This window comes from Crocodylus siamensis, chromosome 8, assembly GCF_052110815.1.
Source record: "Crocodylus siamensis isolate JL-2025a chromosome 8, ASM5211081v1, whole genome shotgun sequence".
Classification (NCBI taxonomy): Eukaryota; Metazoa; Chordata; order Crocodylia; family Crocodylidae; genus Crocodylus; species Crocodylus siamensis.
This window is the reverse complement of record NC_143402.1, coordinates 42432584-42458546: the sequence shown is the minus strand read 5'-3', so window position 1 is coordinate 42458546 and position 25963 is coordinate 42432584. Positions and strand designations below refer to the sequence as shown.

General features: G+C 46.1%; 1 protein-coding gene across 15 annotated transcripts in view; it reads left to right on the top strand.

The window, feature by feature from the left end:
- MID2 (midline 2) overlaps positions 1 to 25963 on the top strand; it is a 438142-nt gene that overhangs the window by 255928 nt on the left and 156251 nt on the right. For 14 of the 15 annotated variants that reach the window (XM_090059302.1, XM_090059309.1, XM_090059301.1 and 11 more), the window contains one exon: positions 10555 to 10650. The exons of the other annotated variant lie outside the window; for it this stretch is intronic. In XM_090059302.1, coding sequence (XP_089915428.1) covers positions 10555 to 10650 — 96 coding nt within the window. The remainder of the gene's footprint in view (positions 1 to 10554; positions 10651 to 25963) is intronic. 15 annotated transcript variants of the gene reach the window in all.

Sequence of the window (25963 nt, the reverse complement as noted above, 5' to 3'; positions counted from 1 at the left end):
GTTAAGATTAAAAAATTCACATTCCTTCTGTGAAGCCTTCCTGACTGCTGTAATAAGCAAATTCCAAGTAATTCCTTTCTGATCCAGTTTCAGGTTTCCCCTGGGTTGAAACTTTGCACTTCTGGTGAGGGGAATAGTAGCCTCGTATGAGGTTGCTTTTAAAGTAAATTGAGCAGAACTTATAGCCCAAGTGACAGAAGGACCCTTCTGTTAATTACCAGGTAGGTGATTGACAGGTTTGAGTCTCTGGGGGCTGTGTTCCAGGATTTTCCTGCCACAGGGAGAGCTAGGGACTCAATTTCATAGTTTCATAGTTGGTAGGGTTGGAAGGGACCTGAGCAGATCATCAAGTCCGACCCCCTGCCATGGCAGGAAAGAGTACTGGGGTCAAACGACCCAGGAAAGGTGATTGTCTAGCCTTGTCTTAAAGACCCCCAGGGTAGGAGCCAGCACCACTTCAATTGGAAGCTGGTTCCAGATCCTAGCCGTCCTGACCATGAAGTAACGCCTCCTGATGTCTAGTCTGAATCTGCCCTCTGTCACCTTGTGATCGTTATTTCTAGTCACTCCTGGTAGTGCTCGGGGGAACAGGGACTCCTCCAGTGCCTGCTGGTCCCCCCTGACTAGTTTGTAACAGGCCACTAGATCCACCGTCAGCCTTCTCTTGTGGAGGCTGAACAGGTTCAGGTCCCGTAGCCTCTCCTTGTAGGGCCTACCCTGCTGCCCCGTGATCATACGAGTGGCCCTCCTCTGCACCCTCTCCATGCTGTCCACATCCCTCTTGAAGTGCGGTGCCCAGAACCACATAGAGGGGGAGGATCACCTCCCTGGACCTGCTTGAGATGCATCTGTGGGTGCATGACAAGGTGCGGTTGGCCTTCCTGACCTTGTCCCCACACTGCTGGCCCATGTTAATTTTGGCATCAGTAATGACTCCAAGATCCTTTTCTGCCTCTGCACTGACAAGAAGGGAGTTCCCCAGCCTGTAGGTATGCTGCTGGTTCCTCCTCCCCAGGTGCATCACCTTCCACTTGTCAGTGTTGAATCCCATCCTAGTCTCATCCGCCCACCCCTGTAACCTGTCTAGGTCTGATTGTAGCCTATTGCTCCCTTCTAGCATGCCCACATCCCCCCACATCTTAGTGTCATCAGCAAATTTAAACAGGGTGCTTTTTACCTCCTCGTCCAAGTCACTGATGAAGATGTTGAACAGTGCAGGCCTGAGGACCAAGCCCTGAGGGACCCCATTGCCCACGTCCCTCCAAGTCGAAAATGACCCGTTCACCACCCTGGTGTGGCCCTCCAGCCAGCTGGCGACTCATTTGACTGTGTGGGTGTCAACACCACAGTTCCCCAGTTTCTTAATGAGAACAGGGTGAGAGACAGTGTCGAAGGCCTTCCTAAAGTCCAGGAAGACTATGTCCACTGCTACCCCTGCATCTGAGGATTTTGTGACCTGGTCATAGAAGGCCACCAGGTTGGTCTGACAGGACCTGCCTCTAATGAACCCATGTTGGTTGCCCCTAAGCATAATCTCCCCTGCTGGCCCCTCGTGGACATGTGCCAAAATAATTCTCTCAAAAAGCTTACCCAGGATCGAGGTAAGACTAACTGGCGTGTAGTTCCCTGGGTCCTCCTTCCTCCCTTTTTTGAAGATGGGAACCACATTGGCCCTCTTCCAGTCCTCTGGCACCACACCAGAGCAACCCGAGTGCTCGTAAAGTCGTGCCAGGGGTCCTGCAATGATGTCAGCTAATTCCCTCAGCGCTCTGGGGTGGAGATCGTCCAGACCAGTTGATTTAAATACATCCAGTCTCTCCAGAAGTTCCCTGACTAGATCCTCCCTGACCCTTGGCCTAGGTACGCCTCCCCTGGGGCCTGAGGGGGTCCTGGTGGGGGGGCTGATCCGGTCCCTGCTCAGGAAAATGGAGGCAAAGAAGTCGTTAAATAGGTTAGCTTTGTCATCTGGTGTGACAACCAAATTTCCTAGCATGTCTTGCAGGGGCCCCACGTTACCTGGTACCTTCTTTTTGCCCCCTGTGTATTTAAAAAAGGACTTCTTGTTGTCCTTGATCTGGGAAGCTAGTCCCAGTTCCATCTCTGCCTTCGCCTTCCTGACTTAACCTCCTTTTACAATGACATGAGATTATTGTGACTCAAAGAGCAGGGATCAAAGAAAAACACTAAGTGCCTCTTGATAAAAATAACAAATGCTGGCACGATTGTTCTTATGGTAAGGGTACTCTCCAGAAATTGCCAGTCCTAGTTAGTGCCAGGCTGTGCTGATCATATTTGGGTTCTTACCTGTTACAGTGATGACTACAATGTAGAACCTGATGCAGACTACAAACCAAATTGGGACCCATCAATCAGCTCTTTTCAAGAGAGACATTGAACAGCCAGCCCATGGTGACTTTCAGCTACTACCAGCCTGGATTACACTAGACTTGAACAAGTGACCAGGTTGGGGAAAGATCTGTATTACGAATCCCAACTCTTTAATTTTTGACTTCCCAGAGTGTTAAATTTCCAGAGTAATTTGGGTTTGTATCTGAAGATAACAATAGAAGTTCTTGTGAAACAGTAAGTTAATGCAGCCAAGTTGCTAGAGATCAAAATTAGAGAAACTCTAAATGATAAGCTTCTGCTAGACATGCTAATTTGGCCACGTTTCACAACAGCATTTATGGTTTAGGGTGTACTCTAACACAGTGGTCTCCAAAGTGGGGTGCGCTAGACAATTCATTGGGATGCGCAAAGAAAATATTAGAACTTGTATTTTTATTTATTTTTTATCTAAAAGAATGAGAAAGAAATTAAGCTTTACTAATATTTAATATACAGATTGATACTGGTACCCTCAGTCCATATGTCGCATGGTCATGTGTCACATACGGTATGTGAGGTATCCTGAGGGAAGAACTGTTCGTTCGCTTTCAGCGTATTGTGATGTATTGCAGTTTACCTGTACCCGGTTAAAACTAGATAATATAATTAATAAATCTGCTTAACTAAACTAACCCTCACAAAATGGACAAGTGGCTTAAAAAGATTCCTGCAAAGAAACCGTGGATTGAAGATAATACTAATGATGCATACACAAGCTAACAGCAAGAAAATGGCAGAGCTGACACTTTTCTCCTACTCCTAGTACGAGCTCTTTGTCAGCCACATTACAAGGTAAAAACAATGATGATCTAATCAGATCTGACAAGAAGTCGGCCCAAAAACTTCGACATTATCAAGAAGACTATTTGAAATGTGGATTTACATCCGTTATTATTAACAATGAACCTCGTCCTAAGTATATATTGTGCCTTGAGATATTAGCTAATGATAGTATGAAGCCAACACGATTAGCAAGACATTTAGAAACTAAGCATCCAGAAGATGAAGACAAACCTCTACAATTTTTTTCAGCGATGTTTAAAGTCATGCGATACTCAATCCAATACTTTACAAAATTTCACTAAACTTAATGATAAATGTTTAGAAGCCTCTTTTGAGGTTTCTTACTTAATAGTGAAAGACAAAAATCCACATATCATTGGGGAAACACCTGTTCTTCCTGCTGCGGTAAAAATGGCTGAAATGATATATGGAAAACAATATGGCGAAAAACTAAATTGCATTCTTTTGTCAGCAAATACTGTTGGAAGACGCATAGAAAACAGTGCTGAAAACATTGTCTATGTTTTATAATGTACATAATATATTAGTACAGTAGTACATGTATATAATTTATAAATTATAATTTATAAATAAATATACATATATTGGGGTGCATGCTCAAAAATTTTTTACAGATGAGGTGTGCGATCAAAAAAATTGGAGACTACTGCTCTAACAGAGGTGTACTTTAAGAGTTACATTTCACTAGAGTAGAAAATACTGCATATTCAGACTACAGCTGAGCTAGCATGGCAAGAACAACTTTAACTTTTAGAACTCCTTGAATTAAAGTAAAAATATATTTTCAAATTAAATTTCCTAATTTGGGGGTTGTTTTTAAGAACAGACAGAAAATCTACTGACAGTTGGCTTTCATCGTCTACAAGGCTAACAAACCTTTTAAGTTGTTCTGTTATCAAATGCTCTGTTATCAATGAGGGGAGGGGAGCCTCTCCCTAATCAGAGTGACCTGCTGGGGCCTGGCCATGCCCTGCTCAGCTCAGCATTGTGGATGGGAAGGGAGGGCTGCTCCAGCACCCCCAGGCTTCTAGCCTGAGCCACTGCAGGCACATGCCTGTATTTCTGGGATGTCTGTACAGTTACAAGCTAGTGTAGCTTAGCCAGGTTAGATTGACCTGTAAAGATTGAATCAGTTCAGGCTCAGGCTTTTTGAATGTCTGTCCCATGCCCAAAGGATGTTCTGCAGCAGGTGCTCAGGAAATGGTTTTAATATGCTCAACTTTGCATACAAAGAAAAACCTCTAGTCCTCCAAAAAGACTCTGTCCTTGCCAAAGACCAGGCTTCTGCCATTTTTGTTGAGGATCAGATGAAGACAGGAAGTGTGTGTGGTTATTTTTTTCTAAAATGACCAAATTCCTTTGGACAAAAATACGTATATTTCAGACTTATGTTCCTCTTTCTCTTGTCTTCCTCCTCCCTATCCCAGCTGTGCAGAGATCTAGACAAACAGGCCAGAAAGTAACTATCTTGGAAAATAATTATCATGTTAAAACAGAATTAAACAAAAACTATGGTTGCTATAATGTGTATATAACTGCTTGGTAATATTAGGGTGTTCAGTAATTTTTTAAGAGTTCCAGCAAATTAAACAGAAGCAATTAATTACATTTTCATTTTTGTGTGCTGCAGTCCCTGTACTAAAATATCAGTCAGACCTGCCCCATTAGGTACTGTTGGGAAGACCTAGAATATAACAAACAAAAAGTATTTGTTAGTTTATTTGTTTTTAATTTAACAAATTCCATAGATCTGTAAAGACTTTTGCGTGATATTTTCATTTATAGATTGTTTGACAATTAATTGATTTTTGTTCAATATAAAAGCTAGGGATACCTTGCAGGCAAATATTAAGAGAAAAGAAGTAATTTAGGCAAACGGGCAACTCCTAGAAAAGCCAGATACTTGCAGTCATTTTGGAGTTTCATATACTGAAGAAATTAACTCAAAGCTCTCCTCCCTTTGTCCTTAATTGCCCTTCATTAACAGCATTAGAACAGTAAAGAGGATCCACTGCATTTTCAAGGCACAGAACTTCAATGCAGCCATATCAATGATGAGAAAGATAATTAGTGAGTTAAATGTTCAGTGCTTTAGTCAAATTATGTTTAATAACAAAAACTGTTAACAGCTGGCTTTTTCATTGTCAGTATAGGATGGTTTTGCAAACTTTCAGCTTAATGAACGCAGCTTGAGTTTCATGTAATTTTTCAGTTCTATTTCTGTATTATGCATTATCAACCATTGGCTAACTATTTGCAGGATTGCAAATGAGGTCTGAGTATTTTAGGAGCCAGTGGTTTTCAGGAATAAATGATTTGCCAGTATTTTATGACTGTCATTCAAGTTCCACTGCCTAACCATCCAAAAAATTATATCTGAATGCAGAGAGGCCTTGTTTATGTGACTTCTGGAGTCTTGCTGGAAGCTATGGGCTACAGCTCCAAGCCATATCTGAATAAAACACCACAGGGACCCTTTTTCAGCTCTAAATTTTAAATTATTAATAGGGTATCATTTTCATGACAAGTTTTGCAACAGGTTGTCAGTACTTTGTTACTAAGCATTTTCTCATAATGGAATCACATATTTTAATGGAAATGCAGTGTTGTTTAAATTATTGATATCCTAAAGTACCAGTCCACTGTGTGTCCGCAGATATTGAAATCTTTTAATTTTTTTTTCTTCTAGATGCTCGGAGCTCTGTTAGGTTGCATTCTTTTCAATAAATATTGCATAAGCCAGCAAACCAGCACTGATGAGGGAGCAAACCAGCATTTAGTGTAAATAGGCATCAAGTGGAAGCTTGGTTGCAAACTGCTTCTGTTCAATTAAATGTCCCTGATCTCTGTGCACACCCTAGCAATGTTGTTATAACATTTATACCCCTCTTCAAAATTTCACAAGAGTTCAGTTAATGGGAAAGGGGGGTATCTGTGCTTGTGAATCAAGAGACTGCAGGCCATATTTTGTTTTTACGCTGGGGTGAATCCATAACCAGTAAAGCTAACATGTTTGCACATAGTCTTTCTGTTCTCTTTTTGTTCAGTACTTTGTACAGTAGGGCCCTGGTCAATGACCAAGGCTCCTAGATACTACCACAATACAAATCATTATTAGACCTGAGAGCAGAGCTTGGTGCACTGAGTTTTGATGTAATGTGTCTCTGCTATGATGGGCTCTTCCATTTTCAAGGTCTTTCATTTCTAGGCTCTTTTGGCACGAGTGTTGTGTTAGTCTTTCCTGATGTTCATGACTACAGGTACTCCTCACTTAACGTCATCTCGGTTAAGGTTGTTTTGTTATTATGTCGCTGATCTATTAGAGAACATACTCATTTAAAGTCGCACAATGTTCAGTTATAATGTTTTTTGGCTGCCTCCTGCTAGTGGGTAACTACTGTGATGGAATTGGATTCATGTAACATCGTTTCACTTAAAGTCGCATATTTCAAGAACATAACTACAACATTAAGCAAGGAGTAGTTGTATGTGGCAAGCACTAACTAGACAGGAAAAGAGTACAAGACTGGCTTTGGTGTACTCTTTGGCTAGAAGCTGTAAGGCTTGTATAGTGCTGCATCTCCATTGGGTGGAGGAATAACCTAGCAGCACAGTAGGTCAGAGCACTTTAAGATCAAATTTGTTGCATTTAATATGCCATCATGAGTTTCCTCACTTAAGTTTTGAAGCAAGGCTGACTTGGAGCATTCTGCGTGTGCGCACGTGTCTATGTTTGTGAGTGCATTCTTTGGGAGAAAACAAAAATCTCTCTTCTTCCTATACAGTGACCTCATGCACTCTTCCCACATTCTGCCAGTCACAAGAGAGGCAAGCATCAGGGTTTCTGGTGAACTGCTTGATTCCCCAACAAAACTGGCTTTAGCATAAGGCCATTTAAGTTCTGGGCACGAATCAAACAATCCCTTCAATGTACTTGTTCTCACTAAAAATGTTCAATCTCCTTGTCTTTAGCTCTCAGCAGAAGGTCCAAAGGATGCAAAGTGATAAGACAAAATGCCAACATAAGCACCCCAGTAAACAACAGTCTCTTGGGAATCTCTATCTGCTTTGGTTGAAATCCAGCTTTGTTAACAAACTGTACTTATCAAGCACAAAATGTTACTCTGATTCGGAAACTGGGAATGGAAATGAAGGCAACTTGTCCTTATGTAGCTGAGACTGCGGTCTTTCTCCCAAAAGCCTTTTATGTTTATAATAAACATAGGATGGGAGGCAGGGGAGAAAATAGATGGAAAAATAGAATTAATTTATTCATATCAGGCAGTCTTCCCTACCGGGAATTGGATACAAAATTAGCTCTATACGCTGTTCTTTTCTTCATATGACAAAAATAGGATCCATATCTTTATCATTGTGCACGTCAATATTTTTGTCAATTCAAGAGCTCTTAGCCATCAGAGATGTTACTAGGGATCACTATGTGGAAGTAGCTTGTATATGCTGTGAAAGGTAGGGATGACCAAACAATACTTAGCTAGGGACATGTTGGCAGATATTCAGGAGACCCATTGCTCTACTTCATTTTTCAGTTAGAGAAGATTGGAGCCTCCCCATCTCCTAGAAAGTTCAGACCATGAAGACTACCAGTCCCAGCATACACCTACCCAAACGATGAGTCTGTATATATCACTCCATTAAAGATGACCCGCAAAGAAGAAATATGGATGTATGATGTTTTAGTGGGTTTAGCTGTGCTTTGTTTTTGTTCTTTTATAATGTTAAAAACAGCCTGAAGCCTGATTTAACCCCCTCCCCCCAAACAAATCTGTTTACTTTTTACTCTAGAAATATGAGAAATCTCAAGTCTGGTCTCCCTTAGTTTTGTCAAAGGATTCACTAATGCATGACAAGTAATGTGCGATGTGTCCATCTACAGTTGAAAAGGAGGGGATGTGGGAATAGGATTTTTAACAGAACAGCTTTTTTTCCACTTGTGTATTAGGTGTATGAGTTATATGCCATAGGTAGTCAAACATGAGCAAAATACTTTTAAAGTCTGACTCTCAATCAGATTTCCTGCACTCAAAGTCTACCATGACTTAACTGAGATGTCAGTCCCCAACATTTAAAGTTGTGTCAGGGTGGAAAAAAGCATGAGATTTTTAAAAATGTCTGCTTTCTGTTTCTGATTTTTGCACCTTTATGTACAACTTTTTTTTAAATCTCATGATTCTGAGAGCTAGGGCTTTAAGAAAAACCTCAGGATGGCATTCTGTTTCTCCACTCCATCTAAATGGCAGGCTTTTTAGCTTCCTGAGTAGTATTTTTGGCACTCACACATTGGTAGGGATTATGTTTCCCAAGCATACAGTCCTGGATGTAGGGGGTCACTGATTTAAATGTGCATTGAGTGCAAGTCCTGGAAACAAAGTAGAGGAGGAGGAGGCAGGTCTTCTCATGTTCTAGCCCCAAGAGCTGAATGGTTAGGGCATCTGCCTGAGAAATTGGAGGCACAGGTTCTAGGCTGCTGTGCTCAGTAGCAATTTGAAATTGTCTCCCTCCGTCTTCCAAGTGAAGCACACCAGCCATGATGCTATAGGTCAGGCATTATCCAGGCCTTCCAGTTCTTCTTTTGAACCTGGTTTCTTGGGTGACCAAAAAATGAGAGGCAAGACTGAAGAAAACAAGCCAGGAAATGTGTGCCTCATTGAGATGGCTGCTGCTCCGGAAGGGAGGGGTGCTCAATATTACCCTGCTCCTAGTGAAGCAGAAACATCCCCACTGCTCGTCATCCATTTTTTCCAGCAACTAAGAAGTGCAAGGTGCAGTGGCTCACCTTCAAAAGGAGCACTTGAAAGGGCTTTGGGTAGTGTCTGATGTAGCATAGTGATATACCACTGTGCTGATAAGTCAGACAGGTACAGGTTCAAATTCCCTCTGGGAGAGAGGGAGGGTGGGCTTTTTCTGCTACCCTCAGAAGGGTCCTAGCCATTCAGTTATTGGGGTAATGTGTGGGAGGGTCCCTGTCTTCCTCTATCCAAGACAGGCTCACTGTGGTTCTGGGCCACCTATATTTGCAGCATGTGTACACAAGGGGCATATACATGTGGCTGTAGGCATGCCTGGTAATACTGGCTGTAACCTACTGTGCATGCTTAGTCTGCATGCACAGGGTGCTTGCCCACTTACACATTTGCACTGCCAAGAAACAGAATGGCTACATGTCTGAAATTGCCAGACGTGCCATTTAGATGGCTGCGGGTGAAGTTATGTGTTACACTTAAACCATACGAAATCTGTGGACTGTTAAGCTGTGTTAAAGATAGAATGTGCTGTGAGCAGTCTCATGTTAAGGGTTAATACCGTTTCTTGCCTGCACAGCTCTGACTTGCCACTAGAGGGCTAGCGAGCAAGCATGTGGCTAGGAACCAGGACACCTGGGCTATCTCTGTGGGGGGAAGGTGCGAGTTTGAGAGTAGTGCATCCTGAGATACTATGGGACTGCAAATGACTAATTTTATCTCAGTGGAGAAGTTACCCTTATACAAGCTTGGTGGCATGGCTCAGAGTTAACCCTCACCTGATGCAGTGTAACTTTGAGACACTCAGAGGCATTTAACACAAGTAAATGTGCTTTAGTGTGCAGGCCACTTGTGTTTTAAGTTCCCTTAATATGGTCAAATGTGTCATGTGTAACGTCACTCTAAGAAATGACCACTTAGCCAAGCAAAGAGAAACAGAATGTCCTACCCGCACCCCCCCCCCCCCACCTGGCCCAGGTGTCCTGAGACAATTGCAAGAATTGCCATAATCTCATTGTCACCATCTTTAAAGTCTTACCAAAAAAACCTGGGAAAATAAGACTATACTTTCTTATAGTAAAACGTGGCTGAACAGGAAAATAGTAATATCAAGAGAGTTTTTAGCCTCTTCCTAAGTGATAAGGAAACAGAGAAGGCACAAACAAAATATTTACCCTATTACCCCAGGCTGCCTCATAAAACCCCATGGGTTGCTTGCATCACATTACTTCTTAACTTCCTACTGTCATTACTATAGCTATCAGCCAAAATCCTGAAACAGCGTTTACTTTAGCTGGAAACACTTTGTTGGAACTCCCTCTCCTAAGTAAAGCAGTGTTCCAGTACCACTGGGAAAGCACATTTCAGCATTATATGCTGTGGTGGCTGCAAATGGTGGAGGCAAAAGCTGTCTGGACACCCAAGTACATCTGCCCAAACCTACTAGTGTCCTCATTTCCCTGGTGAGCATGTTGGAAGACAAATGTTCCGAGTCATTGATAACCTGGTAATCATAGTTCTTGGGCTTTGCTGATACTTATGCTTTATTTTTATTTTTTTTCCCTTTCCTTTTTTTCCCCTCCCATTATGATACTGGCAGCAAACCTTGGAGACGAATCTTGCTAACTTGGTTAAGCGCAATAGTGAACTAGAAAACCAGATGGCCAAGCTGATACAGATCTGCCAGCAGGTGGAGGTATGTGATAGCAATGTTTCTGCAAGTGCAGGTAACTGATGGGAAGGGCATGTGCATGTTGGCGGATGGGATAATTGCCTGGAAGTCAAGAACACTCCTTTAGGAGAGAAAGAAGAATGAATTAGGGTGATGATTATATAGGGAAGGAATTACTGTAGTTAGTGGGATAAAATTTCAAAAAGAGCTGTTCAGCCTGATTATGCCAGGCCTTGGCAGTAAGACGTATGGGACTACAAGACGGTATCCTAAGGAAAATGAACAGAAGTCGTGTTTTTAGATTCACTGAAATCTAGGCAGGACAGACAGCCATTGAACACACTACATTGTAGTGTGCAAACTGCTCTGCCTGTGGGTGAAACAGCCTAATATTGCATTCCTTTAGGCTGAAAGGGTTGTACATTATTTTCTCATAGGTGCTAGGAAGCTGGAGTTAGCATTGGTGAAAGAAGTATGGACTGGGCCCCAAGAGGTCTGTTACGCCACCTCTTCTCTTCCATACCGTGTCAAATGGCATGAAAAAAAAGGGAATATATGCAGGGACATATGAAGAGATTGTTTAGCAAAACAAAGGGGTTAGAAGTAGTTTAGCCATTTCCAAGAAGAATGCTGGGAGAAAATACCTTGGTTTATGTTAATTCCTGGCAATCTATTCTTTGAGAAGCACCGGAGCTTCTGTACTTTGGAACGAGAACCTGAAATTTGAAAGGAGATAACCTTTGTGTCAAGGGCCTGCATTTTGCCACTTACATTTAAAAATGTGCCCATAGTTGGTTAAGTTATAAGCCTTTAGAACATAGACCAGTTCTCACCTGCTTGGTACAGACTTGCTAGAGCAGGGGCAGGCAATTATTTTGGGCGGAGGGCTGCTTAACAAGTTTTGTCAAGCTGTTGAGGGCTGCATGGGTATCCCCATTCCTTGAGAGGCACCATGCCTCCTGGTCTCCATCTTGGGACTGGAGATCCCGCCCCTTGCCCTTGGAAATACTCCTTTCAGCAAGGGATTTTGCCATCTCAGAACCAGAAAAATAACAAATTATGTTCTAAAAATCAAACATCTACAACATTCATTAACTTGATTTCAAAATATATTTTTCATCCTGATTTACATGTGTTTGTGTAGTGCACATAGAGGTGATTGCACAATTGCTTAAAATGAAATCTTACTTTTGTATATTATGGTGGGGCGCATGGGGTGTGTGTATAGGTTTGTGGGGGACTGGGGGTGTGGGTGTGTGGGGGAAGAGTGGCTGGAGTGTGTGAGGGGGTGTGGGGGTCTGCATGTATGGCAGTGTGAGGGGGTGTTGGTGCATGTGTATGGTGGCATGTGCGTGTGGGGCTTGCCCTATGAACACACACACACACACACGATCACACACTTGCTCTCTCCTTCCCTCACTGCATGCGCACATTCTGTGCCTTCCTCACTGCATACACACATAGACTCTGTGCCTCCCTCACTACTCTCTCTCTCTGCCCCCCCCCCCAGTTGCATGGACATACACACTGTCTCTCTCCCTCCCTCATTTCACAGACACACACACACACCCTCCCGCTTCTGTCCCCAGGGTACCAGCACAGGCCCCGTGCTCCCATGGTTCAGCCAAGAAGCCAGAGGCCACGTAGTGCTGGAGTGGCTGGCGGCATTCAGGGAATCAGTGAAAGCAGCAGCAGGCAGAGACTTTCTACTGGGTCCTGATGGCTTCCCCTGGGTCCTACTGCCCGTGGCTCATGTCATCTTTGACAGGCAGCCAGGAGCAAATAAATATTAATTTTATAAATTTGGAGGGGCCCTGTGGGCTGGATAGAATGGCCTGGTGGGCTGGATCCAGCCTGCAGGCTGTATTTTGCCCACTGCTAGTGTATAAAATGGACTTTTCTGGGGTTGAACCAAGACTCTGTAGTGAGGGAGGCTGCTCTCTGCAACTGAAGTCAGCTATTCTTTGAACATACAATGTACTACATAATGCTGCATATGCCAAAAAAGACTTAGCTATCTTAGCTTGGGCACACAGATTTGAGAATATTTTGTATCTTAGTCTTTCCATTTCTCACATTCTCTTCTGGAAAATGTGGATACCTCCTCCTCTGACAGGGTGCTGTAAAAATAAATACATTGCTTGTGAAGCATTGGGATGAGCAGCATAGAAAAGGCCACAAGGAAATTGATAGTTTGGTCTTCAAAGAAGAATTGGAACAGCGTGTTACAAATAAGGCCTGGGTCAATGCATTAAACAAGGATGTGGTAAAATATGGAGCATCTGTTCATTAAGCAAACACTAGATGTGAAGTGATAAGTTTGCATCCAAATGCATATGGATGCATGAAAATGAATTGAGGTTATCAAAGAAGTCTTACTACTCTTCTGAGTGTTTGACTTCACAACCTAAATACTTTTAACAGTTCTTTTATATGAGGCGCTGGAGAAAATGTGAAGCAATGGGAGAAAGATACTGAAAAGACAGAGTGTGTAGACTAAGGAAAGAAAGACAAATGAATGTCTGCAGTCTGAGGAAGGCAAGACAGAGGGTGAGGGATAACTCTTTTTCAGTATTTGAAAGGAAGCCACATAAAAGATATACAAGTTTATGGTAGTGAAATGAGTGGAATATTATCAGTAGTAGTGGCCTGGAACTAATGAGGGGTGCGTTTCAGGTGGAGTTCATCCCCATTCCAGCATGGGGAATCAAACAGAGATTGACAGCATGGAACTTTTCAATGGTGTACATGCAAGAGTTTGGTGCAGTAGATGTCTGTATAAAGATCACATCCAATAGAACAGATCAGAAAATCTTCACCACTGAAGAAGGGGAGGGTGGAGAATGTGCTGTGACCAAGGCAAGTTTCTCCTTATAGCAACCGTTGGCAAAATACGGACCATGAGTCTTTGTCCAGCCCACAGCAGGTCCCTCTGTCTCCTGGCCCAGGCACAGCCCAGCCACGATATGTTCTGCCACCTTCTCAGCACAGAGTAGGGCTGGGGTGGCTCCGTGGCTGGACTGCCTTTCTAGGTAGCCCAGGTTGCAGGTGGCTCCTTCTGGCTGACGCTGCCACTGTCCAGTACTGGCAGGAACCTGCGCTACACAGCCCTGACCCTGTACACCCTTCACCTGCTCCTGGCTCACCTGCCTATGGTCATCAGTGGCAGTGCAGGACAAAATCTGTTGTTCACAGTGGGGAAAATGGGTGGGAGGGGCTGCTTTTCATAGATTCATAGATACAGGGTCAGAAGGGACCTTGCAGATCTTCTAGTCTGACCCCCCTGCCTTGGGCAGGAGAGAAAACTGGGCTCAAATGACCCCAGCTAGTAATCATCAAGCCTCCTCTTAAAGACCCCCAAGGTAGGAGCCAGCACTACTTCCCTTGGAAGATGGTTCCAGATCCTAGCCGTCCTGACTGTGAAGTAGCGCCTTCTAATGTCTAGTCTGAATCTACTCTCTAACAACTTATGGCTGTTATTCCTTGTTACTCTGGGAGGTGCTTGGGGGAACAAGGTCTCTCCCATTCCCTGCTGGTCCCCCCTTAGTAAGTTTATAGACAGCTACCAGGTCCCCTCTCAGCCTTCTCTTGTGAAGGCTGAACAGGTTCAGGTCCCATAGCCTCTCCTCATAGGGTCTGCCCTGCTGTCCCTGGATCATGTGAGTGGCCCTCCTTTGGACCCTCTCAATGCTGTCCACATCCCTCCTGAAGTGCAGTGCCCAGAACTGGATGCAGTACTACAACTGTGGCCTGACCAGTGTCGCATAGAGGGGGAGGATCACCTCCTTAGCCCTGCTTGTGATGCATCTGTGGATGCACGACAAGGTGCGGTTAGCCCTACTGACCATGTCCTCACATTGGCAGCCCATGTTCATCTTGGAATTGATAATGACTCCAAGATCTCTTTCTGCCACTGTGCTTTCAAGAAGAGAGTTCCCCAGCCTATAGGTATGCTGCTGGTTCTTACTGCCCAAGTGCAGCACCCTGCACTTGTCAGTATTGAATCCCATCCTATTCTCATTTGCCCACCCCTGTAACCTGTGTCTGGGTCCTAGCATGCCCATCAGCTGTCCCTCCCTTCTAGCATGCCCACCTCACCCCAAATCTTGGTGTCGCGAATTTAAACAAGGTGCTTTTCACCCCCTCGTCCAAGTCGCTAATAAAGAAATTGAACAGTGCGGGCCCAAGGACCGAGCCCTGGGGAACTCCACTGCTCACATCCCTCCAGGTTGAATATGACCCATCCACCACCACTCTCTGAGTGTAGCCCCTCAGCCAATTTGCTATCCATCTGACTGTGTAGGCATCAATGCCACAGTTGCCTAGCTTTCTAATGAGAATGGGGTGGGAGACAGTGTCAAAGGCCTTCCTGAAGTCCAGAAAGACTACATCCACTGTGACACCTGCGTCCAATGATTTTGTGACCTGATCATAGAAGGCAATCAGGTTGGTCTGACAGGACCTGCCCCTAATGAAACCATGCTGGTTGCCCCTGAGCATCATCCCCACTGCTGGCCCTTCACAGATGTGCTCCTTGATAATCTTTCTCAAAGAGCTTCCCCAGGATCGAAGTAAGACTAACGGGCCTATAGTTGCCCGGGTTCTCCCTCCTCCCTTTTTTGAAGATGGGGACCACATTGGCCCTCTTCCAGTTGTCCGGCACCTGGCCAGAGCACCATGAGTGCTCATAAAGCCCCTGCCAGGGGCCCTGCAATAACCCCTACCAATTCCCTCAACACCCTGGGGTGGAAAGCATCTGGACCTGCTGATTTGAACACGTCCAGCCCCTCCAGAAGTTCTCTAACTCGGTCCTCCCTGACCCTAGGCCTGCTGGAGTCTCTCCTGAGTCCATCCCAAATCTCAGTGGGGGAGTCCCAGTCCCTGCACAAAAAAATGGAGGCAAAGAATTGTTAAAAAGGTCTGCTTTTTCCTCTGCAACCACCAGATTGCCTAGCATATCCTGCAGGGGCCCCACATTACCCGGAGCCTTCTTTATACCCCCTATGTATTTAAAAAAAGAACTTTTTGTTGTCCTTGATCCTTGATGCTAGGCCTAGTTCCGTATCTGCCTTAGCTTTCCTAACAACCCCCCTACAGACGTGAGCGATGGAGGTATACTCCTCTTTGGGCATAGCCCCTCCCTTCCATTGGGTGTATGCCTCCTTTTTGGCAATCAGGCATTCCCAAATACCCTTGGTAAGCCAGGGAGGCTTTTGAGCTCTCTTGCTCCCTTTGATTCTCATTGGGATCGTCACCCCTTGGGCTCTGAGTATCTCCTTCTTCAGGAATGACCACTCATCCTGGGCACCCAGTTCCCCTACTCTCCAGGACCCCAGTGCCTCTCCTACCAATCTCCTCAACTCATTGAAGTTGGCCCTCTTGAAGTCAAGGGCTACTGCCTTGCTGCAGGCCCTTGACACCCTGTGCTGGATGGTGAATTCCAGCAGGCGATGATCACTGTCACCCAGGTGGTCAAAAACCTGGAGTCGTCTCACCAGCTTGTCACCTGTGGCCAGGATCAGGTTCAGCAGGGCATTTCCCCTGGTGGGGCTGTACACCTCCTGGGTTAGGTGGAGGTCTTGTATCTTGGCAAGGAACCTTCATGAGCATTCTGACCTGGCTGACTGCTCATCCCAGCAGATGTCTAGGTAATTTAGATCACCCATGACAACTACATCCCTTGCCTTAAGTGCCTCCAAAGGCTGACCCGAGAATTTGCGGTCCAGCTCTTTTCCTTGGTTGGGAGGTCTGTAGTAGACCCCCACCGTTAAGTCCCTTTCCCCATAACCCCCTGTATTCTGACCCAGAGCACTTCAACCTGCCCCTCCTCTGACCCCATCCTGCTAGTTGAGGGATATGTATTGCTCTTTGACGTAGAGTGCCACACCCCTGCCTTTCCTCCTCACTCTATCCCACCTGTATAGTCTATAGCCCCTAAAGTTAACCACCCAGTCGTGGGATGAATCCCACCAGGTTTCTGTGAGCCCTACTATGTCCAGGTTTGAACTAGCTTATCCAGAGGGCGAGTTCTGCCTACTTATTCCCCATACTATGAGCATTGGTGTAGAGGCATTTAAGGCCTTGAATTGGTGCGTGTGCCACCCCCCGATTCCCAGGACTGTCGGGACTCCTGTCACTTACCTGGGTACTCCTTGTGCACGTCGCCTGTCTTGGTTGGGAGGTGTCCTCAAATCCTCTTGTGGCACCATCCCCCAGCGAAGCTAGTTTAAAGTGCACCGCACGAGATCAGCCAACCTGGAAGAGAAGACGCACTTGCTTTTAGAGGAGAGGTGTAGCCCGTCCCACTCAAGCAAGCCCCCCTGCACAAAATTATGGGTCGTTATCCAGGAACCCAAGTCCTGCCTGGTGGCACCAACTCCATAACCGTCAGTTGACCTTGCCAGCATAGGCCTCGTGTCGCCATCCATGTCTGCTCACCGGGAGAATAGCAAAGAAATATCACCTATGCCCCTGTCTCCTTGAGCTTGGCCCCCAGGGCCTCAAAGTCCTTCATGATGTGGTCTGGGTTGCCTCTGGCCACGTCATTTGTTCCCACATGGTTAAGAACCATGGGGTACTGGTCTGAGGGTCGAATGTAGGCTGGGATCCTCTCTGTGATATCATGAACCCTAGCCCCTGGCATGTAGCAGACCTCTCGTGCCATGGGGTCGGGCCAACAAATGGGACCCTCCATTCCACTTAGGATGGAATCCCTGATGATGAGGACCCAGAGTTTCTTCCTCGTGGTGCAACCCCTCTGTGCCATCTGTGTCATGCGTGGAGTGGCACCATCCCTGCTGGAGGCATCCCCTTCATCCTTCTCCACCAGGGCTGCCAGGGCCTCGTATCTGTTCCCCAGTTGTACCTGGGGAGCCTTCATCTTGCTAACCTGAGCAGCCCTGGGTCTGGTGGATACCTTCTGCCACTCCTCTGTTGAACATGTCTCCCGGGGGGTCTGTATGCTGGACAGCTGGTCCTGCAGTGAACAGAAATAGGAGTCAAATTTGTCCTCTGCAGCCCTGATCTCCCACACCCTGCTCACTTCAGCCTAGAGCTCCCTCACCTGCTCCTCCAGAGCCTAAAGTCGGGCACAGGAGGGACAGGCAAGAGAACCACCAGACCCCACCCCTCCTCCCACTAGCTGCTGGGACCCCACCAACCTGCCCCCACAGACAAGGTGGCAAGGGGCTGCCGACCCAACCATGAGCTCTGTCTGCGTGGAGGCCACAGAAGAGCCCAGGGCAAGTGGCGCTGCTGGGGCGGGGCCCCTAGCAGCTGCGCTCCGCATCCATACCATGTCCACAGAGCTGTGAGTCAACTTCTCTCGCCTGTTGGAGGCTCCCTTCCAGGCCGCTACTGCGTATCTGCCTTATGCGAGTGCCAGTGCAAACGCCCTTATAGAGTACCCTTACAGAGCGCGCCTGTTTGCATGCACTGTTTGTGCACACTGCCCGCGTGTGGCTCGGGAGCATGGCTCCCTACCGGCTGAGTTAAGAGGGATCTGGGGGGCTTCCCCTCCGGATCCGCCTCAGCTGCGCCGGCTCCCTCTGCCCCACGTACCTTAAGGGGATCAGCTGCTGCTGCCCCCTCTGCTGCCTCCACTGCTGCTGCCTGATGCCTCTGCTGCTGCTGAGGTAAGGGGGCACACGTGTGTAAGGGGGCACACATGCACCCTGCTCCCCCAGCTCCTGACCCCCAACTGCAGGGGGCTTGCTTCAAACCATGGCTTTTTTCCCTGCACTGAGCAATAGCTTTTGTCCTGTGCCACCACTGCTGAGCCTGGGCAGATGAGCCTGGAGCAGGCACGGGGCATATGGGCTTGGGGCTGTGGAGCACAGGTCCTCTCTGGTACCACGGGACTGAGGCCAGTGGCGACAGCAGCCAGGAAGAGCTACCTGCCACCTGGGCTGCCTAAAAAGGAAGTCCAGCCATGGAGCTGCCCCATCTGCGCTGCTTGCCCAGGAGGTGGCAGGATGCACCACGGGCAGGCGGGATGCAATCATCTGTATATACACCACACAAACGCACACAAATCAGAACAAAAATATTTTAAAAAATAAAATTAAAATATGTTATTGTCAGTGTTTGATTTTTAGTATACAATTTGGGTATTTTTTGATTGCGAGATGGCAAACCCCCTTCCCAAAAGGAGTACTTCTGGGGGCAAGGAGAGGGGCTTCCAGTGGCAAAGGTCAGGGGTTAAGGGACAGGACTTCTGGTGCCAAGATGGTGACCAGGGGGCGGGGCACCTGTCAAGGGTCAGAGCTACTCGTGCGGCCCTCAGCATCTCGCCAAACTTGTTAAGCAGCCCTCCAGGCCAAAATAATTGCCCACCCCTGCCTTACAGGCCCTTTACTTTGCAAGTCTGTGACCATTTTTTCAGCTGTGGACAGTCCAAATCCCATTCTATTCATCCATCTGTGACTGTGCACAGATGTTAAAATTGTACCTGACCTTTTTGCAGAACTGCTGAAATCTTGTGGCAAACACGACATCTCATTAGGCTTAACGTTTCCTTCATTTCCCCAGGGAAATTAACAGGAAATGTCTTGTATGGAAACAATTAAAACAACGACGTAGTAGGTAGTAACAGAATAGATATGTGGTGCACTACTGCAGGGTGATATGTTCTTTTGTGAGTGTGAGGAACACAGGTAGTACTGTGATGGGAAACCCTCACGCAAGCGTGTAAATAAAAATCAGTACATTTTTTCAATTACAAGAGCGTGGGTCTCGTCATCCCAAGCAGTTGACCAGTTCCTAATGCTTCTGAGTGCAGTTTTCTGTTGACTCTGGAAAGCAGGATATATGCTGGTGCCATAGCTTTAGGGTCCAAGGGGCCACCTACTACCTCTTACTTCATGCACATCGCCTTGGAAGTTATTTTGCCAGTCTGTGTGGAAGTTATCAGCAGTCATGTTAAGGCAGCAAAGCCAGCCATGCACCATAGAACAAAATCACTCCTGACTTTCTTCTGTGTTGTGATAACACACTCTCCAAACCTACATTTTTGAATGGTAAGTTAATTTATTTTGACATGTGTTGTGCTGCCAAAGAAGTATTTTAGCAGCAGCATGTGGTACTTAGGGATACCCCTACAAAAGGGTATGTGGTACTGTGGCTTGCAGAAGTGGATTTTGGCAGTTCATGCCATCTGCTTCCCTTCCTGCCCTAGTCCGGAGGCATTTAAGAACACATTGGGGGCAAGAGTATGAATCTCCACTGTTATTTAGGTTCACCCTTGAGGCTCATCTTCAACCATCCAGAACACAAGGACTTCTGTATATTACTTTGTCACAACTGCATGCAAAGCACAGAAGCAGAAACTCTTGTGGATAGATTGATTTCTAGAAAGGCTTGTATTCCTGAGTCTCTCTAGGAATCAGTCTGCCCGCTACTCTTCTCTTCTCCAGTGCTTGGCTCTAATTATGGGCTGCAGGGACAGGAAGTGGAATACAGAAATCTGTATTGTTTTTGTATTTGTCCTTTCTGGAAAAGCATAACGACAGCGACCAAACAAATGAGATGCTCATGTCAGTCACAGGTTCTGTAGCCCTAAAAGCACAGGAGAGAGAAATGTACCACGCTGCCTGCCCCTTTCCGATAGGGAAGGCACAATCACTATTAACTGCTTCAGCTTCATTTTTGATTGTGGTAGCCAGCTTTTCTAGTCAATCAAGTGTCAGCTCTGTCAGCCATTGTCAGGAACACACCTGAAGGGAGAGGATAGTGCACTGTATGATCTGGAATCCACAACAGGGTAAGTTGTGAACATGGGGCCTGGTGAAAATTATCCTTCAAAACTGTTTATAAATGGAAAATTAAGATTTAAGATAAACAACATTTTTCATGAAACATATCCATTTTCTGCTGAAATATTTATTTTTTCCTCAACATATTTTGGCCCCAAGCTGAAAGATGTCAGCTGAAAATGGGGAGAGAGTGCCCCAAGGGCATTGTAATTTGCGTCTTTTGCTCCATTCTCCATCATGGGCAAAGATCCTCAGGTGAACTGCCTCTTTGAATAACATACCCTGGCAAAGGGTTCCATGATGCACTGCTGTTTAATCACCAGACTAAGGGGTGGGTGATAATGCATTATGGGAAATTTATTTTGGGCTGCATATTTTGGCCTACACTCCATATAGTAAAAAACTTGAAAACAAGCCCCTTTTTGGAGGGGGCGGTTTGGAAAAATATTCAGACCGACTTCCCATCACTACCTAACTGCTGTGTACACTGGGTTATATTTCTAGACAGGTTGGAAGTGAAGAGGCCTCATTAAAACAGGATCTGCTAGTTAGATAGAAAGGAGGTTTTGTCAAAACTGAAGAAATGCCTTGAATAGACAAATCTCATCTGACCCCTGCAGATCTTCACTACCTGCTCCCTATTATGGCATCCCAGGACAGTAAGCAGTCTCTTCTACTTCTGATGCGTCTCTTTCCATGTTCTCTTGTTGGAGGCAACATGTCAACGTATGTCCACACTTGAGTTCTTCACCTTCAGATAATTGCTTACTAGTTACCTGCATGTACTTAACACTTCTGGAAGGGCTAGTCTAAGCATCACCTACAGGCTACATCACTCTTCTACTCTGCTAAGTATGACTGACAAGCAGATAATATTGCTGTTGAGGAATGTTATGCAGGGTTGTTTTGAGGCTGGCAGAGCCACGGCATAAATGAATCAGTAAGACAGGTTTCCCTTTTGCCTTTATTTAACATGCTGATTTGTTTTCCATTGCTGCTTAAATTTGTTTCCTTTCTTTTACTTCCCTCCCTTCCTGTTATCAGAGACAGAGAGTAGGATATCCGCTGGCTGTTCACTGAGTTCCACAGCAGAACAGTGACATATAGGCAGAGACTGGCAGCAGTTGGAAAATTATTTAAATTGGGAATTGTAGGAAAGGATCAGAGGAAAGCAGACCATAACCTTTAATCCTACTGAACAAAGGGACTGATCTGGCTTTGCTCCTTTGACCACTTGATCTGTAAAAGTTTTCCTCCTGATGATTAGCAATCAGACATCTTTTATTTTCATTTCCAAGGGAAATGTTTGCATAGAGGATACCCAGTAGAAAGCATATGACAACAGATTAAGACTTTCTCTTGGCTATTACTTCAAGAGTAAGGAGTTCATAAATAATGAGCTCTCATGAAAAACATCTGAAGGAAAGAAAGTGGTTAACATCTTATTGTTTCAAAGCACATAACAATTAATAGCAAATGAGTTTGCTACTTTGTTTACTGAGGTGATACACTGAGAGAAGCCATTGCAATTAGTTTCTTCTTAATGGGGTATTGATTTTCAGTTACTAAATTAAGCAGCAGTTCCTTGAAAATGCTTCTTTAAAAAGAATAAAGACACCAATTTACTCCAGGGATTTCTAAAATGCAATTAGGCTATTTTTGTCAATAGTTTAGCAAACTTGTCTTGAAGGTTATTTACTTAGCTGGGTTACACCAGAGGTCCCCTCAAATGCCTGGAAATGGTTATTAGTGAAGACGGCCAAATGCTCATACTACTTGGTTACTCTGTAGTTTCTGAGACATTTGAGCATGGGGTGGTCCTGGCCCAGCTACATGGCATTAGGTGATGAAGTATTACAATGGTACCAAGCATTCATCTCCAATAGAAACCCAGTGATGGAGAGATGCTCCCCACTTACAGAGTGCATCTACACAAGTAATTTACTACAAAGTTGCCTAATTGGCTCTGCAGTAAACATCTTAGCATCTATATGTGCAGTGCTATTAGGACACAGTAAACTCACAGTAACTCTGCCATAGGTTAGTACTTGTAAATATAAGTACTATCCTGCAGTTGAGGTTTTTTACTCCACAGCAATGCACATGTAGACACTGATGAGGTGGCTGGGGCACAAGGGTGCTTCAGTACTTCCCCAGCCATCCCCTCTGCAGCACATTGAGCTGGGTTGAAGCTGCCCTGATTTGTCAGGCTGACCCCCAGATCCCCTGCCAGCTGGGGCTGCTCTGACCTGGCTCAACATGCTGCAGTGCTAGGTGCTTGTTCAAATACAGCACCTGGGAGCAATAAGCTTTAGTGCAATGTGAAGTTCATTGCTGCAAATTAATAGTACATGTAGATGCACCCACAGAGTCTGAGAAGGAATCACCACCCTGTCTTTCTCTTCTTCAGTAGCTACCTACAACCATTTGGGCTAAGTTCAGACAGTCAAAAAGCCCAAGGCTGACAGAGTCGGTCTTTGAAGGTTAGTCTAAAATGCACAGATTACATTGAAACAGAAATGAACAGACATTTACCTTTGATTCAGGAAATGCAGCCACATGCCTGCAGTGACTCAGGCCAAAAGCCAGGGGGAGCTAGAGCACAGCTCTCTGGCTGTGTGTTTACATCCTCTTCCTGTTGCCCCTGAGGTTTCTGGGATTTACAGTCCAGAATTACAGCAGCAAGTCTCTGCAGGGTTGTTCATCATGTCCTCTTCCTGCTTCCAGGTGCCTCTGGGATTTGTAGTCCACAATTGCAGCCAGCAGTAAGTTTGAGCAGGGGAAGGAGTCTGTGACAGGTAGCAAGCTCAGGGCTGGGTCTCAAGCCGGCCCGCCCACCTGTTTGCGCAGGGCAGTCTAGCCAGTCTCATCACCTGCCATGACTTTGGCTGTTTCAGTAACGTGGTAAAATGCAGGAGGCTGCCCATTCTATGCCCTGATGCCAGGGGGCACTATCAGTGGCTCTGTACCTCACCTACGCCATGGCCCATGCCTTGCAGATGGCATCCAGAATGTTGTTGTACTCCCGACCTAAAGCCTAAGTCCTCTGTTAGACCTCCTGCACACGCACATTCATACTGCCCCCCCTCTCGCTGGGGCCTCTTGCACTCAGCCTTCTCTCACAGAGCCTCTTCCTCATCGCACAATACTGTGCCCCCTTAACTCTACCCTGCTCCCCTAGGCCATGGGGCTTATCAGACTCGCTCCTTGACTGGCAACATGCAGCCCGTTGGATGTCTTCCGTGGTCCTCATCTAAGCTAGTACAATGTTATTGTACTAGCTAAGCTTGCCGTGGCCCCTCACTAGGCTTTTCTACATACACAGACACACAATACGTATGAGTACAGTATTGTGGCGGGTGGCCCATATGCTGCCCTTCTAGCCGTCCTTCAGCCCTACTCAGCACCAACTCATGCACAGTCCTTCTGTTCTCATGCCCTCTGTCTGGGCTACACGACTGCCCTCTCTGGGGCCACACAACTGCCCCCTCACCCTGGAGCCACACAACTGCCCCCTCACTCTGGGGCCTCAGGGGTTTTACACCCCTGTGGGGCTCAGGTGGCCATAGCTGTACCTGGCCTTCTTACCCACAATGTTGTGGGGGCTGGGGTTATTAGGGTGCCTCGACCTGCCTTTCACTGGAGAGGTAAATGGTTCTGCTGGTATTTCCTGGGGGCTGCCCCACCACAGACATTCGCACCTACCCTCCCTTCCCCAGCAAAGTGCAGTTTCGGGTCGTGCCCAGGACGAGGAGCCTCCACGCCATCCCCATAGCTCCTGCCATTATCTCCAAGATGTCTATGAGCAGTAGGGGAGCCAGGTAGTATTGCTTCCTTGGCTGCAAGCTGCTAACTGCTGGCTCTATCTGGCTTGCCTTTGGTTGAAAATGGCCACCATAATCCAGCACCTGCCAGCTGCCTGCTCCAGCCTTTAAAGTGGCAGGCATCCAAAGATACACTACCACAGGGTGTTTAATAGGGGTATGCAAAATGGGATGTATTCAGTTCAGAATCGGATCTGGCCCAAATCAGGGAGTGATTCGATTTGTTGATTCGGATCACTGTCCCCAATTTGATTTGTCTGAATCCGAATCTGAAGATTTGATGCTGATTTGGAGAATCAGTGATTCAACCATAGACACCGCTTTAAATGTTTTTTCGACATACCTTGAGGTACCAGCGCAGCATGCGAACACTGGAGTGTGGGGGGGGTCTCTGTGTACTTGGCGTCAAACCCAGAAGTGCATCTGGTCCACTTTTTGGTCTGCTGCCAAGCATGCTGGGGATCCCCATCTGCTCCTGTGTGACGCTCCATCCACCCCAGCATCACAGCATTCATGAGCCGCCTTGTACCTTGAGGTATGTAGAAAAAACATTTAAAGCTGTGTCTGTATCCATATCGCTGAATCTCTCTGAATTGATTTGAAGGGTTCCAATTCGATTCGGAGAGATTAAAGGGTCTCCTGATTCGAGTTGAAGATTCAGTCACCAAACGGGGCCTAATATCTGCCGAATTGAATCAGGGACTGAAGCTTCGTACAGCCCTAGTGCTTAACCCTCCTCCTTGGCTCCAGACCCTAGCTGGGGTTTGTCTGGGGAGGTGTCCCCTCTTCCCCCTCCCCAGACTGGGCTGCATCCCCAGCTGGGTGTTTCCCCCGCCCTTGTCAGCCACCCCTCACTGCTCCAGCTAGGGAGCAGAGGGGCAGGGTCAGCCCTTCTCTCTGGAATAAACAGCCCAGCCCACCCCAGGGCTGGAAAGCATACTGGGATGCTGGGGGACTGTGATTTAACTTGAACCAGAAAGGGGTCTGGGACAGAAGTTTCATAAACCGGTTTGACCCAAATCAGTTATGTCTGATACTGCACTCAACCAGGTTTATCTTAAACAAGCTCCAGCCATTTTGAAACTGATTTATGTCACTTAGTTTCTGTTCTATTACAGGTTTAAACCAGATTTTGCTGCCAACGCTAAGCTGGCCACATCTACCTGGCTCACAAACAATTTTGGTGTTTTGTATTTGGGGCTAAACCACTTTCTCCAGGCTGTCACTCCCTTTTTTATCTCTACTGGAATAGGGGTGAACTCCACCTGAAAGCCATTCCTCATTAGTTCCAGGGAACTACTCCTAATAATATTCTAGCTATTGCACTACTTTAAAAGTTTGTGTCTTTTATGTGGCTGCCTTTCAAACACTTGCATAGTTATCACTCAGCCTCTGTCTTGCCTTTTGCAGGCTGCAGATATTCGCTTGTCTTGAATTCTTTCTTAATCTGCGTACGCTAATATTTTCAGTGTCTTTCTCCCATTGTTTTGCTCTGTCTTCAGCACCTCATATAAGAGAACTGGATAGGTTAGAGAAGTGGGCGGATCTGAACAGGATGTGGTTCAACAAGGACAAGTGCAGAGTGCTGGACCTGGGGAGAGGGAACCAGCCTTATCATTATAAGTTAGGGGCTGACCCTCTTGGGAGCACAGAGGCAGAGAAATCTTGGAGTCGTGATTGACTCCAGGATGAATATGAGTTGCCAGTGCGACGAAGCAATAGGCAGAGCCAACTGCACCGCCATGCATCAACAGGGGCATC